This window comes from Colletes gigas, unplaced genomic scaffold (genome assembly GCF_013123115.1).
Source record: "Colletes gigas isolate AHSC1104 unplaced genomic scaffold, ASM1312311v1 Colletes_gigas_Sc00001, whole genome shotgun sequence".
In the NCBI taxonomy this organism is placed as follows: Eukaryota; Metazoa; Arthropoda; class Insecta; order Hymenoptera; family Colletidae; genus Colletes; species Colletes gigas.
The window spans coordinates 377808-394520 of record NW_025106630.1 but is presented as its reverse complement, the minus strand read 5'-3'; the positions used below and the strand labels follow the sequence as shown (position 1 = coordinate 394520).

The following is a 16713-nucleotide window of genomic DNA, read 5'->3' as shown; positions in this document are numbered from 1 at the left end:
TTTTTAGAAGTCACATCAAATAATTGCATTATTGCTAGTTGTTTATATTAATAAAGCCTCTCGGAATGCAAAGGGTTAAAAGATTACATTGATCAATAATGAGACATTTGTGTCTTTTCAGCCATTCGCGGAAAGATTTCATTCGTCATCTGTTAATTGTATTTTTCGATAAAGTAATTCGCTCGGTCGAATTTTCAGAATATTTGCGAATGTACGTTCGTGTCCAGTGCGAGTGTATAATACTCGTTCCGAATGGGTTAATTGCTGTAATAATTGCATAGGGATAAATGTTCCAGTTTGGTTTGAGACGTTCATAACTTCCGACCCAACTGCACCAGAACGTTTGTTAGAAGGGATAGTTTCTTGCGGTAGACGAGTACAAGAAACCACTAAATAGTTCAACAACAACTAATAATTAACAACGTGTACCAGAGAGGTTGTTGGTTGTACCACTGACTCGGTTTCTGACGGGAATTGTTAAAGTAATTCAGTCAGTGCTTGAAAGTATTAAAAATTATATGCAACTTAATTTTAACAAAAGAAGAGTTAATTTATGCATCATTATGTTTGATTAACAAAAATTTCGAGTTTATAATCTAACAAATTCCTAAGAAATTTAAGAAAAAATTCTTTGAAGCTGACTGTTACCCGTAGGTTGAAAGTTGAATAATTTTGAAGCGAGAAAAACTGTTTGTCCAGGTCGAAAAATTTGTTAATTCGGTTTCTGGGTTTGCGTATAGAATAGATGACTCGACAATAAGATTCCTGGGACAAAAAAATATTACTGTCGAGTCGTATGCACGAACTTTCGAGAAGTCGAGTGCTCGAACTACCTCCGAAGCTGCGGGACTTGGACACTTTTGCTTGGCAATTTCGAATCACGTCAAGAATATGGCTTTGAGTCACTTTGAGATTGCCTCGAGATTAAAACGAGCTTGGAAATGTTTAATGTCTTCACTGTGTTGAATGCTTTGAGGAAACTTGAGAGTCTTGGGAGGATCTGTCTCGAAAACGTTCAAACTTTCGACAAAAGCGACATTGATGGCTATCATCCTTATAACACTGAAAAATTGTATTTTGAATCTGGAGACAATATTATTAGCAATATTTTGTTTTCAAATTTCAAATCTCGAAGCAAAAACAATACAATCAATTATAACATTGAATTTTATGACAATTTTGATTCCTTGTGGATGACAAAAATTTGCAGGTAATATCAAAATATGTATAAATATATTTTTGAATTTTTATTTCAAAAAGTTTTATAATTTTATTTTGCTAAAAATATCTCGTGTTAATAGAATACTTCCTTAACTAAAGTTTGTGGAAGTTTGTCTGTAATTTTTTGTGTTTTCTAACAATTTTTAACCATTTCTCACGCCAGAACACAAACAGTTAAATGATTGCTTTTGTATTCCATTATTAACATTATCATTGATCTATCGTATAGTTATGATAGAAATTCAGAATTTAGCATACAGTAGGCTAGGAATTCCAAGATATTCAAGATATTCAAAGCATCCTCGCGATGTTCCAAGAGAATTTACTAAATTTTCAAGACTTTCGATCGCGTCACGTGTTGTGGAACGTTTTGATGCTTCTTGTGTTTCGACTCCTTGACTCAAGATGTCTTGAGATGGCTTCAATTCCACCTCTAGTGCCATTATACGGGTTACGCGGTAAAGTTTCAACGGTGATTTCTCGGGACTGTCACAGAAAAAGTTCCCTTCGTAATTCCAGGACAGCAAGGTCCCGATATTGAACCTTAAAAATCCCGAAAGTTGGCGACAGTCCTGTATACATGCGGGTGTTTTGACTTGTAAAATAATTTAAAGTTGCACACTCCGCGTAGAGTTCGTTCGAGGTGGCCAGAACTATTGTTTAACGAATCGCGTTGACCTGCTTTTCAACTTTCAAGCCGCAACACTCTCACACGTTTCATTTTAAAACATTATTACTTTCGTAATATTTATTTAGGACACCTATTTCTATTTACTTAATTTTATTTCTCTGTTACTGGAGACGAATTCGAGTCTTCAAATATTTAATTTGATTTTATTATTTATGTTGGCTGGTTGGTGAAATAATAGTTGTAGAAACAGTTTAGCTGCCGATACAAGACTGTACAGAGATGTCGACAACGTGCACAGCACTTGTATACAGCCTAGATGGCAGTAATACAGTGTCTATTGTATGATAACACAGATGTCGCGATTAATACACGAATTTCCATATTCCAACAATTTATAAGAATTTAGAATATTAAATTCTGATTATGTGCTACAAGGATTTTTTAGGTAGATATATTCATTGGTATGCATTATTTATTTTATCTTAGTACGGTCTGCTTATATTAAGTTTTTGAGCAACCTTTCGTATTCTGAGCAACTCATGCACATATTTTATGTAAATTATTCATTATTCGTATTCTTTGGTAATTCTCTTTTATACTGTCCTTCGATACGACCAGTAAAATGTTCACGTATCAGTTCTTCTTTTAAGTATAAAACCCAACATTTGGCGCTATATCGTTCGATCCTACGATGGATGTGTTTGTTTGTTCGTAAGTTGATTCAAATTACATAGAAACGATGCAGAGGCTTAGGAAACGCCTCAAATTATGTATTAATTTTATTTTAGGGGTGACACATTATATTATATTTCAAAAATGAATGAATAAAATTGTAAAAATTAAAATAAAATAATAAAATTCTACCTTTATTAAGGAAACGCCTCCGATTATATATGAATTTTATTTCAGGGATGACAAATTATATTATACTGCAAAAATAAAATAATAAAATTGTAATTTTATCAAGGGATCACCTTCAATTAGACAGAGTGTTCGGCCACCCCTAGGACAAATTTTAATGGGAGACTTTAGAGGCCAAAATAAAACGAAAATCAAAAATATCAATTTCATGACTGAGGCTTCGATAAAAAGTTATTAAAAAATTAAATTCAAACATTTCAAATCGTTCTGGAAAAATTACATTCGGTTGCGGGGGTCAATTACAATCACTTTTGGTGAATAGACATACCCCCGAAATCCTACGCACTTACGAGGAAAAAATTCTTTACTGAAAATACAATGTCTGACCATGAATGACGATTCCCCTGATATTCGACGAAATTTCAAAGTTTCCAATTACTCTGGAAAAATTATTTTCGATTGCAGGGATTAATTACAATCATTTTTGGTCAATAGACATATCCCCAAAATGCTACGAATTTTCGAGAAAAAAATTCAATACGGAGGGAACTTTACACGTTATTAACTCTTTAACGAAGCCTCCATCAACAAATTGGTATTCTTGATTTTCGTCCTATTTTGGCCTCTCGAATTTCTCATTACAATTTTTGCCAGGGGTGGCCGAACACCCTGTATATAAATTTTATTTCAGGGGTGATAAATTATATTATGTTTCAAAAATAAAATAATAAAATTGCCATCACCAGATATTAAAAAATAAAACTTTGGCCCCGTATAAAGTTTCACAGATTTCCAATTAGTATCCCAATGATAAAAACGATGGTTTTACTCACTTGCTAAGGGCAGGAGGGCAAAGAATAAAGATCAGTCGATTGTCCGGCAGACTTGAGCCGTACATGAGGCCGATGCATGAGTCGGAGCCCGGTAGACCGTACCTCTTGCAGATGCTTCTTAGATCGGTTTCTCTGTCCCGATCGCAGCAGCCGATCATAACTTCCTTCACCGAACTTAGGTCCAAAAATCCCTCTTCCAGCGTCACGGAGGAGCATTCCGACTGCTGGGTCGTGTACCTCGTTGATAAACCGGTTGGTACCGTGACCTCTGGATTGGCAGTTAGTGAAAATTCGGTGGAGGCTGTGCCGCCTATCTGAGCAGTTTTCAAGGGACTCCATGGCGGTTTTTCCCAGACGAAGGTACCGCAAGCACGATCCACCCGCGCGAATACCAAGGCCGTTCTCGTAGTGCCACCCTCGGAGTCCCAGTGTACCAAGGTTGAGCCATGATGTAACATCTGAAACATGAAACGTTCCTATTGCTAACTATTGTTCAAATCCAAACACGACCAATTTATTTGTTTACATAGGGTATAGTATAACGCGTGTCAGGTGGATTGGGGAGGATAAAAACAAAAAGGATCGGGTTTGTGTCCTCGTTCCCGAGTTATGGCCATTTTTTTACTGTTGTGATACACCAAGTTTTACAGTTCCTGACGGATAGATTTCATATTGGAAAGGTTCATAGATACTTCGAGAAACGAGCCAGAAGAAATTAATTGTTAAATGATACGAGTGTCAAAATTTATTCGACGAGTAATAGATGTTTGATTAAGAGGGAAGACACTGTTCTCTGACGAGGAAGCTTTAGTTGCCTTATCCTCTGGCTCGTCTCGTTGGACCAAGTATAGACGCAGTAATACAATAAAGCACTCGTCTCTGAAAGAGTTGAGCAAATAACGGACTCTATTCAGAAAGAAGAATCCGAGAGGAAACGTTCTTGCAATTAAATATAGTTGGGAAGAGTCATTGAGTACTTGATCTTCCATGATTCGAAAAAAAGGCTCGATCCGGGACAGAATGGTGTCGCGATCCACGGATCACGAGATTGTATTTCACACGCCTCTCAGCTACGGGGAACAACAATTACTGTAGTAATATAATAAGAGTCTCATCCCTGGAGGAGCTGATCAAATAGTAGTCTCTATCGGAAAGAAAAATTCAAAAGAAAACGTCTTTACAATCACGTGTGTATACTTGGGCGTGTATACGTGTGGTATTTGGGTAGTTCCAGAATCTGTTTTTCTATGATTTGTTTGTTCTGAGTTTGACACTAAATTTACATTACAAGGCTTCAGATTATACTTAAAGTTACAGAAATTATAAATATTTTATTTATTATTGTCGACTATGATTGATGCATTTTAACGTACCCAACAATATATCGAGTCTTAATAATTCCTGGCAAAGTAGTGGATCAAAACAAATTTTATTCCCAACCAGCAAATAGAAATTTTACATCGATTCATAAACGTTCGTAAAATTCACCCATAAATTAGAGCCTGTTAAAAAATTTTTTAAGCTAGTTTTCGAGTGAATCTACCATTTTTATTCGTTGTTCGAGGGTGAAGGCCACCCCTACGGTGGAGCCAGGGCGTACAATCAATGTTTGTGATTTATATACCGGGAGATTACGTGTTAACGGCTTCGAAAATCGCAGGGTGACTGCGTAGAACTACTCTAAACGCAGTAATAAAGGTCATGGACCGTAAGTGTCGCGAAATCTGTTCCGTAACTGTCGCGGTAGTTATCTCCGCCGCTTCCAGGAATTGCTGTCGTATCCAGGCGTTATCATCGACACACGAGCTGCAGTCTCAGGTTACTAATGAGCCACCCCAGCAGGCGAGTAGCGCTTGTACCATAATTCTTTCCTTCTCGCGCTTTGTTTCATTTAGCGACGTCCTTGCGTGCTCCTCGCGGGGTTCAGTAGCTCGGCAGAAACGTGTAATTGTGTGTAGCTGTCATTACGAGGGCGTGTAAAGCTATGTAATCTCGAAGTGAACTCGTCTTGTTGTTGGATCCTTGCTCGCAGTGTAGGAGAAACCGTTTTCCTACGTGGAAAAGTGCGCGAGCGAAGGAAACAAAATGAGAGGAACGGATAGATGCCAGCCCTAGCACGTGCAATATCGTCTGAAAGAGCCCTTTTGCTCTCTAGAGACAATGATTCTTTCGCACGAACACGCGAAGGAACCTTCGAAACTTCTTCTGGGAAGTTGACCCCTTTGTAAACCCTAAAATACTGATAGCGAAACTCTCCCGGTGGACATCGGGCATTATGTCACTTGTTTCTTACTAGTTTTCACTGTTTTGCACTCCTTTCTGTGGTGTAAACAGTTCGAACGTGAATGGGGATTTAAGCGCGATCAAATTTTAGTCCCTTTTGCCTATAATTTACTGTATTCGTTTGTTTAGCTACTGTTTAGATTGTGGAATTTATAGGTGGGGTAGGTTTTTAAGATATAATTGGTTGGTATTTTTGTTTTATTAACATCCACTTTGAAAGGGTGAAAATTGCCACCTAAATTGGGTATCTCTTTTAAATCTTCTCACGTGATTAGGTTCTTTATTAAATAAATATAACATATTCGAGAATATGTTTTCAAAGTGGATTCCAATCGATAAAAAAATAGGTGTCCAATATTTGTTCAAGAACTTATAAATTTTATCAAAATTGACGCGTGCTAGTTCGAAATATTTCCTTGTTAGTCTCAAACATCAGTCATCTTGTCACAGACATTTTGATAGAGAGTTTCAAAAATTTTAAATATCTACTTCGTTGACAAAGTTATTATAGATGGTGGTGTTTTAATATTGGTAATGAATTTTGGTCAAAAAATTGTATTTAAACGATGAAAATAAATATATAGTGCATTTAACACTAGAATTACAGACAATTATATTTATTTCTACAAAAAGAAATTCAAACGTCAGATACGCGAAGAAGTGTATATTCAATGGAAATAAGTGTTTATTTATTTCCCTATAGAAAATTACGATTTCAATAATTTAGTTAAGTTTTTCGGGTTCTATTAGAGATTACCAATGGGGCATTTCGACTGGTTTGATGGTTCCAGTGTTAATCTTGCAGATGTAAATCTTGTAGAAGCTATTTGTCAGGAATTGTTCTTGTGTGAACTCTAGCTATTAGGCTAAAATGTGGCGGTGCTCCTTCATGCATAAGCCACATGCGACTTACGACATCAAGTGGGACTTCTCCCTGTGCCATCCAAGAGATTAATCAAGAAATTGACGTAAGATTAACCTGTTAATCCGCTATTAAGAGCAACGGTATCGATTGGATCGCTAATTATTCAGGCTCATTTACACTGAATCGTTGTTGGAACTTTGATTTAACAATAGCATGTGCATTCCTTTATTTCAAACATACATTGTCTTATCATAAGTTCTAATTTCTTGCTTCATGCAGTATCGAACGTGTATCTGCTATTTAAATTATCTTTCAATAGTAAATTTTAATTCCGTATATTTTTGTGACAAAATATCATTGACAATGAATAGGAAAAATGATAAAATTCAAAATATCAATAATATACAGAAATTGTATTTTATATATGAATATAAATTTTTTTATGTTCAAATAAAATTTTTAATTTTATTATTGCTGTCGTTAGCGAATATGAAAAGTGCGAAGACTGGTGGAAAAATTATTTTTGTAGAAATCACTGTTCGGAGGAAAACCGACCTCATAAACGAAATGAGTATCTATTATGGTCTTGTAATACGTCGGAACATTAGCTCCATTGAAAACATGGACAAAGAAGCCTGGGCAACTTTATACCACAAAGCTTCGAGCGATAAAAACCTCGAACCACAATTGTCCAAAGTGTTCAGACTCGTGGTGTATGTGGCATCGTGTAAAAGCTACTGGCGCATTAAGTGAATACATATATAAAACATTATTTTACAAAAAGAACTAATGAAACCGATTTATGAACATTTTTCCAAGAATTACTTGCATGATTCCTTTCAAAACACAATTCGCTCCTAAAAGTACGTGCAATGGGCTTATTATTATAAAAACGACAGAGTCTCTATCATTATTTTTAATATAATACGTCGCTTAACGAAACAAAAATTCTTTCGAAACAGACGAAATTCACAGTTTGACTCTCTCGAAGATTAAATTGAATATGAATATTTCAAATATGTCTAATATTTCTTTTCCCACGTTTCTCAAGCTGACAGAAACTTCTTGAGATCAGATTTATTTTAAGGCGTTTCACGTAACTAATAATAATGTCTTTCACAAATTAAAATTTATTAATGAAATTTGTTAGATTTTTAGTTTAATATAAAATTTCAAATACCTAACTTGAAACAAAATTTATGAAGTATACCTTATTTTTTAATCCATCTTCACTTTTATTTCTTTATAGTATCCTAATAATTCTAACAGAACTTATAGCAAAACTAAATTCGAGAATTTTTATGTCATTAGTCTAGATAGATAATCTAGATAGATAAAAGAATAATACTACATTCGGTAAGAAATATGGTAGACAAAATTAATATAATAAAATTTTTAAATATAAAAATTCATCAAACTCTGTTCCCAAAAAGTAATTATATTAGTATTAATTATGTTTAGCGTTAAACTGGCTATTGAATGTTACCATCGCATTTCCTATTTCTAACGAATCTCGAACATAATTAAATAGACATCACACTCGACGTAATTAACAGATATCGATAGAAACGTGTCTCGATAAAACGAACCGTACGTATTACGATTTATCGCACGATAACTCTTTGATACGACTTTTTGGACGAAATTCGTAACGTATGTGAGTTCCTTGCGCAAGCAGAGGTACGAGGCAATCGTTCGAAATGAAAGTATGGCGCTGCCATAAAACTTGGTGTACCAGTCCAATGAACAGCCGATTGGACCGTGCATGTTTATTTAACGACTACCAGGAACGATCTGCTTCATTTGAATGTAATTTAAATGTAATTTTGTATAGGTTTGAAACATTTGTCACGCACAGAAACGACACACAGAAATACATGATTCTAATTTATACAACATTCTACCGCAAATCACAATATAAAAATATTTTCTGCATCACATATTTGTGAATAACAATGCTCATAAGTAACATACAGAGAATAAGAATTACCTTAAGATTTTGGTTATTCTTTAAAATATTTTTCAAGTCGAGAATTTGTATACAAAATATAATACATCGTATCGTAACATTGTTTGAATATTAATTTTCGATGCAATTTAATTTCTCAAAAGTTGTGTATTCGTAATGCTCGAAAATAACATACAGGGAATAAGAATTACCTTAAGATTTTGGTTGCACTTTAAAATATTTTTCAAGTCGAAAAATTTTGTACAAAATATAATACATCGTATCGTAACATTGTTTGAATATTAATTTTCGATGGAATTCGATTTCTCAAACGTTGTGTATTCGATCCTTTTATTCCTCCGGTGTTTCGCGAAAGCACCACCTAAATCCCACGATTGGAAGTTGATTAAAGATTTTATCTCCGCGCGGCAAATGAAACGATAGCATGAAAAATCGTTGGAAAAAGAATCTCGACACGCGATTCGAACGAATGTTAATCTATGGACCATTAAGATCGTTTCTGGTGGTATCTGGTTCAGTTGCGGTGCACCAAATCGTGCTATGGCGTGGGACGTGGCGAAAGCAGCGTATATCGCCGGTGTGTTTATAACGCTGATGGAATTTCTAATGCACTTAGAGCAGCTTTTATGCGGTCGACTCTGAGTGCAGCTTGTGTGGACATTTGCAGAAGCTCACGGTGGGGGGATGTACGCGTTTAAGTGAAATTATTTATCTTTGCTAGAATGCCAGCACAGCCTCGATTCAACGAACTTCGATTGTAACGGAAGTTTACGATTTTCATTTGGTGCATCGTCCGTGCTATTTCAAAATTCGTTGTGTGTCGTTTGAATCTAATCAACCAACCAACAATGTCTCTATATAAATAAAATTGTAACTTTGTGATTATAAAATTTACGACATCCATGGAATTAATTGGTTTAAACCGAGGTTCTTTTATATGTTAATTTACGATGCACGATGGATGCAATATCGACTATAAGTTGTAAAACTATGCGCCTGCTTTATAAAATATATACACGTTCTACCACTCCTTCACTATTTCATCTTTATCGATGGTACTTGACCTCCATTGTTGAACAGCAAAAATAACTTTGCGTTATTAGGATCCATAATGCAACTTCGTGTTTAATATAATAGTAATTAGTGAAACTGTTGTTTGCGAATTTTGACAAACGTGTACGAAGCAGTTACGTATGCGTTTCATAATTGCTGTTTTCCCACTTAACAAAATTAATGATTAATCTCGTTTAGGCCCTCAGGGAAATTTACAAATCTTACGACGATGTTAATTACGTGTATCACTGAAAAATCTAGTAACACTTATTCATAATTTTGGTAGTCAGTGTCAAAAATAGTTTGAATGATCTGAAAACTAAATTAATACATCAATAGACAAAAACAAACCTGAAGAATACAGTAATGTTACATTTAAAATAAACTATAAAAAATGCAATGAGTCAGACTTTGCAGATACAAAATAAAAATAAATTCTACGTAAAGGTTCCTTGTATTATAAAACGTCCATTGTAATTGTTATATTTAAGATAAACTATAGAAAATGCAATAAATTATACCCACTTTGGAGATATAAAATAAAAATAAATTCTACGTAAAGTTTTCTGCAAAACGACTATTATGAGAGATTGAAAAACATTTTTACATACCTGATATTAATAAACGTTTAGTGCACAACGTCGAATGAGTGTTGTATACTATAATGTTTTACATAAACAGTCGAAGGGAATTTAGATTTTTTAAAAATTGTGTGTAAGCAGTTTATCCGTAATACAAAACCATTTTCCGATCGTGCGGAAATCCGGTTTGAGGGGGTGAAATCTCCTCTTGGAAAGAATGCAGGTGCTTCTTTGTCATGGAATACCTTCGGAACGGTGAGAGATATCGAAGGAAAGTTTACGCGAAAGCGGAATTTTTTTTCATATCCACAGAATTGTGACGCGAATAATTATCGAAGAATCCGTGTCTTTTATATTGTCGTTTTTTTAATCTGAACAATTTTTCAAAATTTGTGAAGTTCCCTTGCCCATACATGATGGATATAAGAAGTATAATAAATGTTTGAATGTAATATAAAAAGAATAGAAGCATTATTAAGGTGTGTAGTTACAAACATAATAAAATTGGTGGAAAATAGTTTCTGTATCATTCTTAATATTTGCAAACACCAGTTCCAAGTAGAAATAATCGATAATGGGGTGACAAGTTGGTGAAACTAGGACTAAATAAAAATCTTAAATAATAAGTAGAATATAAACAAGTTTCTTAGTTAGTGATTGAATGAAAATTAATTTTTGCTTAAAATGTTATGTGTTCGAATTAATTTATTTGCTTCATTTTCAAGAAACGAAGCATCGCACAAAGAAATTTTGTTCTACATTTTGAATTCCTTTTGTCGTTAAGTATCACTCTCCTGCTAGAATTGTTTATTTGTATTCCTCTAACGAGATGCAAATCTTTTATAAAACATCAAAGACCAAAAGTGCAGTTAATTAGAGAATTTGCACAATACTACGAATTGTTGATTCACACTCCAGTCAGTACAAATCAAATAATTTTGTTTGGCTCATAATAATAACAAATATTCACTGAACGCGAGGCGAAACCTTATGTTAAATCGTCAGAAAGCCTTCTCTTATTTTCCACGAGTTATAGATAATAATCCTGCGATACAGAGATACAAAGTAATTTCGACGCGGGATTAAAATTAAATTTTAATGCAAAGCCAGTGTTTCTATATTTATCAATTATTTTCATCAGATTCCAAAGGTTATATGACGTATCGAAACGTAAATAGTTGTGATATTTTAATCCTATTTAATGATGAATATATATTGTGATGATAATTGAATATTTATTTTATTAAGCCTTGAAACTATAAATGTGGTATGTAGAAAAGATGGGTTTCATCCAAAAACGATTAATGCTTACACAATCGTATCAGAATAAATATCATTCGAAGGAATTAACTTCTTTATTCTCCTGTTAAAACTTTTGTATTTTTGCTTTCGTGGATTATTGGAAAATTTATTTTTTCCTTCTCTATTATTTCTGATGAGTTTTATTGTATTCTTTAACCGGTCGAAAATTCTTTAAATCTGTGCGCGTTGCGATGCTCAATCTATCGTTTTTCCGCTATTAATACGGCCAATTAACACAGAAAACACTTTCTTCGAGAGGATGACCCGGTTTTGCCTTTCCAACCTCCTACCTCGACGTCTTCCACTTTTAATCCTTTTCATTTCTGGCTGCTTTCCACTCATACTCCTAGATCGTTCCCTCTTTTTTCCTCTTCCTCCCTACTCCGTGAAATTCTATGAGATATACCCGAGGTAGCACGGTAAGACTGGCCTCTTTGAAATCCTTTTGAAGCACAGGAAAACTACACCCGACGATCCCTTTTATCTAAGCACTACGGTGTGTCCAGCAACTAGGAAAATAGCTGGACGCTGGGATATTAATATTTCGAAATCATCCGTGGGTAAGGTCGTGCTTTTATGCCCACCTCCTTTTCCAAGGTTCGTACTGTGCCTGTTTGCGTACAATCACGACTCGATGCGATATGAATAAATTACTGGAATACACGTTTCGACCGACAATTCTTCGTTTCGTGAATTCTTAATAACGTATCGTTACACAGATCTAACATTCTCCACTTTACACTTCGCTACGATAAGATTTAAACGAGACAATTAAAAGGATGAAATAATATCAATCGATTTTAAAAAACGTAGAATTGATATATCACTGTATATAAACCGTAGAATGTCGAAATTGCAAATTTCGTTAATTTTTTAAATATTCCCTTTACGTTTGAATCCATAAAGCAGTAAATGGAATTTTGCTTCGATGATTATTCACGAATATAAAAATTAAATTGATAATCTCTGGATCAGTTTCCCGGCGAAATTGCTGAAAATTCTAAAACGCAATACGCTCGATTGATATATTTACAGTTTCGACGCTGGTCGCGTAATGGAATTACGCTGTGCTCTTTGATGCCCCTTTCTGGGATCGAACAGGACTCAGACGTCGTGGAAAAACACACACACGAAATGCAAATTAATTCTCGAAACTGTGTACGATTGATACTGTACTCCTATGACGTAATATGATACAAAAGAAGTGTTCAAAGGGCGAACTACAGATTTTAAATATGAAAATGTCGATCAAATAAAGAACCACGAGGATAGATTCTACATTAATAAGTACAGAACTTTGTATAACTCATAATAGTTCGTCGATACTTTCATATTTTTTTTTACAAACAATGAATCTGAACTCGAATCGTACAAATACAGTAATGATTCGTAAAATGAACGTTTGCCCGGGATTGATACGTTCAATTTTCATATAACGTAGGCAAAATTCGATACCAGTATTTATATACAAGAAATTGATAGGGATAGAAATGTTCAATTTACGAATCACGAGGATAGATACTACATTAATAAATATAGAACCTTGTGTAACCTATAATAGTTCGTCAATATTTTATATTGCATACTTTCTTTTTACAAATAACGAATCTGAATTCGATTCGTACAAATACAGTAATGATTCGTAAAATAAACGTTGCTCCGAGGTTGGCACGTTCAACTTTCGTACTGCGGAGGTAAAATTCGACACCAGTATTTATACTCAGCGATATCATTGAGAAATTGGAAGGGATAGAAAAATGTTCAACTTACGAATCATGTCTAGAGTTCATTTTAAGAATCATTATCGTACACAAATATAAGTGCACTGGTTTTATATTTATTTCTTCGGCGTTTTGGAGACGATTTTCCATCGAGAAAATTTTTGATTGTTCGAAATATGCACATTGAAATGTCATTCGTTGAATTCCGACCCGAATAAAGGATTTTGAAGTAAATTTAATTCTTCGTCGATGTCTCTGATACAGATAAATCGGAGAAACTTGTTATACGTTAATACGATTAAAGCATAAAACTGTTCCAAACTGCTTGTAGGTTGCTGATACAAAACACGATCCACGTTTAATTTTAGTTTGGACGAATACTCTCGCGCTTTGACCGCAGTCGTGCATATCCTTTAACCGTTCGAAAGCGAATGGTTTTGGCAACCGCATAGATGGCGGTGCTTGGATCCGTTTTGGACCACAGTAACTTTTCTACGCTATACGCGTTTCGAAAGTTTGTTTTGTTCGAGCATTTTACTTTTCCCGATCCATTGATTTTTAATATTATCCACGCAAAGAAAGTTTACAAAACTGGATATGGAACTAGTGACTATTTTTATAAGAAGTTTCATAAATTTTAAATTGCAACATCTGCTTTTAAGTCCTGAATGCAAATCTAAAAAAAAAAAGAAATATCGTTACATTCCTTCAAAATAAAATTCTCTTTTACAATTAACTCCAAATAAATAAATGGAAAGAAAATATATTGGTATTTTCAGTTTTAAAGTTTAGGTCGCTTTAAAATTAATGAGGCTTCTTAAAAATGGCCCTGTGATCAACCACGTGCAATGATATTATATAATTGAGAAAAGTATTTTCTTCCTCTCTTCAATATAATAGAAATATTATATATTCCTTGAAAATAAAATTTTCTTTTGAAATTAATTCTAAATGAATAAATGGAAAATATTGATATTTTCAGTTTTAAAGCTCAGATTCTTTTAAAGTTAACAAAGCTTTTTAAAAATGGCCCTATGATCAACTGATTGCAATGATATTTTATATATAATTGAAAAAAGTATTTTCTTGTTTTCTACAATGCAAATAAATATTATGTAGGAGTCTCGCTGTGACCGCGGAACCGATCGGACGTGTTATTGTTTAGCTCGTACCGTCACGTGTGCCGTAGTTTTAGTGTTAGTGAGTGCCGTCTCGGAAACAAAGTAGCGGTGATACAATCACCACTACAGAAACCTCTGACATAGGTATTCGTACGCCGTACGTATCACCATGTCACAGACAGTAAACCGATACAGTGACAAATCCCAATCGGTGTATCCTTTCCAAACTAACGAGAACCAAAATATTCAATCGGAAAATAACCAAATAACCCAAAAATTCAATATGACCGAAACCAAAACCTCATATGCCAACATAACAAAACATGAATACACACCAACCCAAGATCAAGCTATTATTCTGCAATCAGTTGATGGAATCACCATTAAGGAGTATGCCCGGGCTATTGGTAACATAACAGGACCCAAAGCTATAAAATATCTATCAAGGATCTCCAATGGAAGAATCTGTATGTACCTGGATAGCAAAGAAACGGTTACAAACTTAACCTCTAAACACAAAACAATTGCAATAAATAACGTAAATATAGAAATCCGCCCAATGGTACTACCGGCAATTAGAATCATACTATCAAATATCGCACCTATAATTCCCAACACAGCTATCGAAAACGTTTTCAGAACAAACAATATCAAATTATACTCAAAAATAACCCCACTAAAAGCAGGAATCGTCGATCCGGACCTGTCGCATATTTTAAGCTTCAGGAGACAAGTCTACGTAGATCCAGAAGATGCAAAACAAATCCCGGGCTCCTTTCTTATTATGTTAGAAAATAACACCTACAGAATATTCGCTACCACGGAAAAACAGACATGCTTCAGGTGCAACCAAGAAGGACATATTGCCACGCAATGCCCTAACAACCAAAATCCAAACGGAACCGGCTCACCAAAAGATGCCAACCTTCAACCCCTTCCATCGCCCCACACCGAAGATCGGCCTAAAGAAACGGAAATGGAAATAGAAATGCCAAATACACCTGAACAGATGGAACCAATGTCGCTAGACGACTCTAACACAACAGAACCAACAGCAGGAGCATTAGATGACTCGATTGCAGATAAAATAAGTAGCAAAAGACCGTTATCCACAACTTCAGAAGAAAGTAACACAAAACCAATAAAACTAAGCGATCTTGATTTCAAGTCACCAGGCGCAATACCCAAAAAATCGCATAAGAACCCTGGACCAGTCTCTAAGAAAACAAAACGGCCCCCATCACCCGCCTTTTCGCTAGACAAAATCGACGATATGCTGGAACCAGCCAAAAATTACATTGAAGACCAAGGGAACAACCACGTGCTAAGTTATATATGTCGGAAAAGCCGTCTCTCTGACCATTCCCTCTGGGCGACTCATATTAGGTCCTCTCGGGCGACCAAGCCTTTGTCTTGAAGATCTACGCATTTCTATTACTCTTAAAACTTTCAACGAAACTAATTAAACAAACTGAAACTATAACTCAAACACTTTTTAACAACACAAAAGAATGCACAACGATTACGAATGAGTCCTTTACAGGGAATCTCTTTTTCTATTTCTTTACCGCACGTCTTTACAGTCTGGCAACCGTTTCAGTTCTGTTCTTTTCTTATCGAATGCTTCTCTTTTCAAACGTTTCGGTAACCAGACAACCAACTCGACTACCTTCAAAGGCCACATCCAAACGTCAACGCCAACCTGACGCTCGTTTGCGTTACCGATGGCATTCTTTGCATCGATTGAATTCAAGTATCGACTAGAGCCAATATAACTTTATTTACACAACGTGAAGTAACATTCAATTAGAGCAGAAGCTTTTTATTGGATTCCGACATATACAATTTAAAAGCTTCCTAGAAAACTCAATCACAGCCCCAAACCCTTTAGAAATTTCAAGAACATACCCAACTAACACTCTCGCCTTAGCTGGAATGATTCTAAAAATCCACCCCTTGCTTAATGAACGTAGTATGAAAAACAGACTACACAGACTGCATAAAAAAATAATCCAGAACTCCTCAACAAAAACAGCCGTCAATTGGGCATCAGAAGTAGAGAGTTACTCCTCTTAAGCACAATGAAACATATTATTCAATGGAATATAAATAGCTTTTACACGCAATACGAACAACTACAGCTCCTTCTTAACCAACACAACCCATCCATCATTTGCCTGCAAGAGACAAATCTCAAGAAACACCACCTCTCAAGACTCAAAGGGTTCGTCATCTTCAACAAAAATAGAGACGGCGATAATCACGCGAGTGG

At 35.1% G+C, this 16713-nt stretch overlaps 1 protein-coding gene across 3 annotated transcripts in view; it reads right to left on the bottom strand.

Annotated features, from left to right (window-relative positions):
- The window catches only part of LOC122404937 (1-phosphatidylinositol 4,5-bisphosphate phosphodiesterase epsilon-1-like), a 231231-nt gene that overhangs the window by 32368 nt on the left and 182150 nt on the right, over positions 1 to 16713 (bottom strand). For all 3 annotated transcript variants that reach the window (XM_043409383.1, XM_043409544.1, XM_043409459.1), the window contains exon 11: positions 3547 to 4004. In XM_043409383.1, the coding sequence (XP_043265318.1) occupies positions 3547 to 4004 (458 nt within the window). The remainder of the gene's footprint in view (positions 1 to 3546; positions 4005 to 16713) is intronic.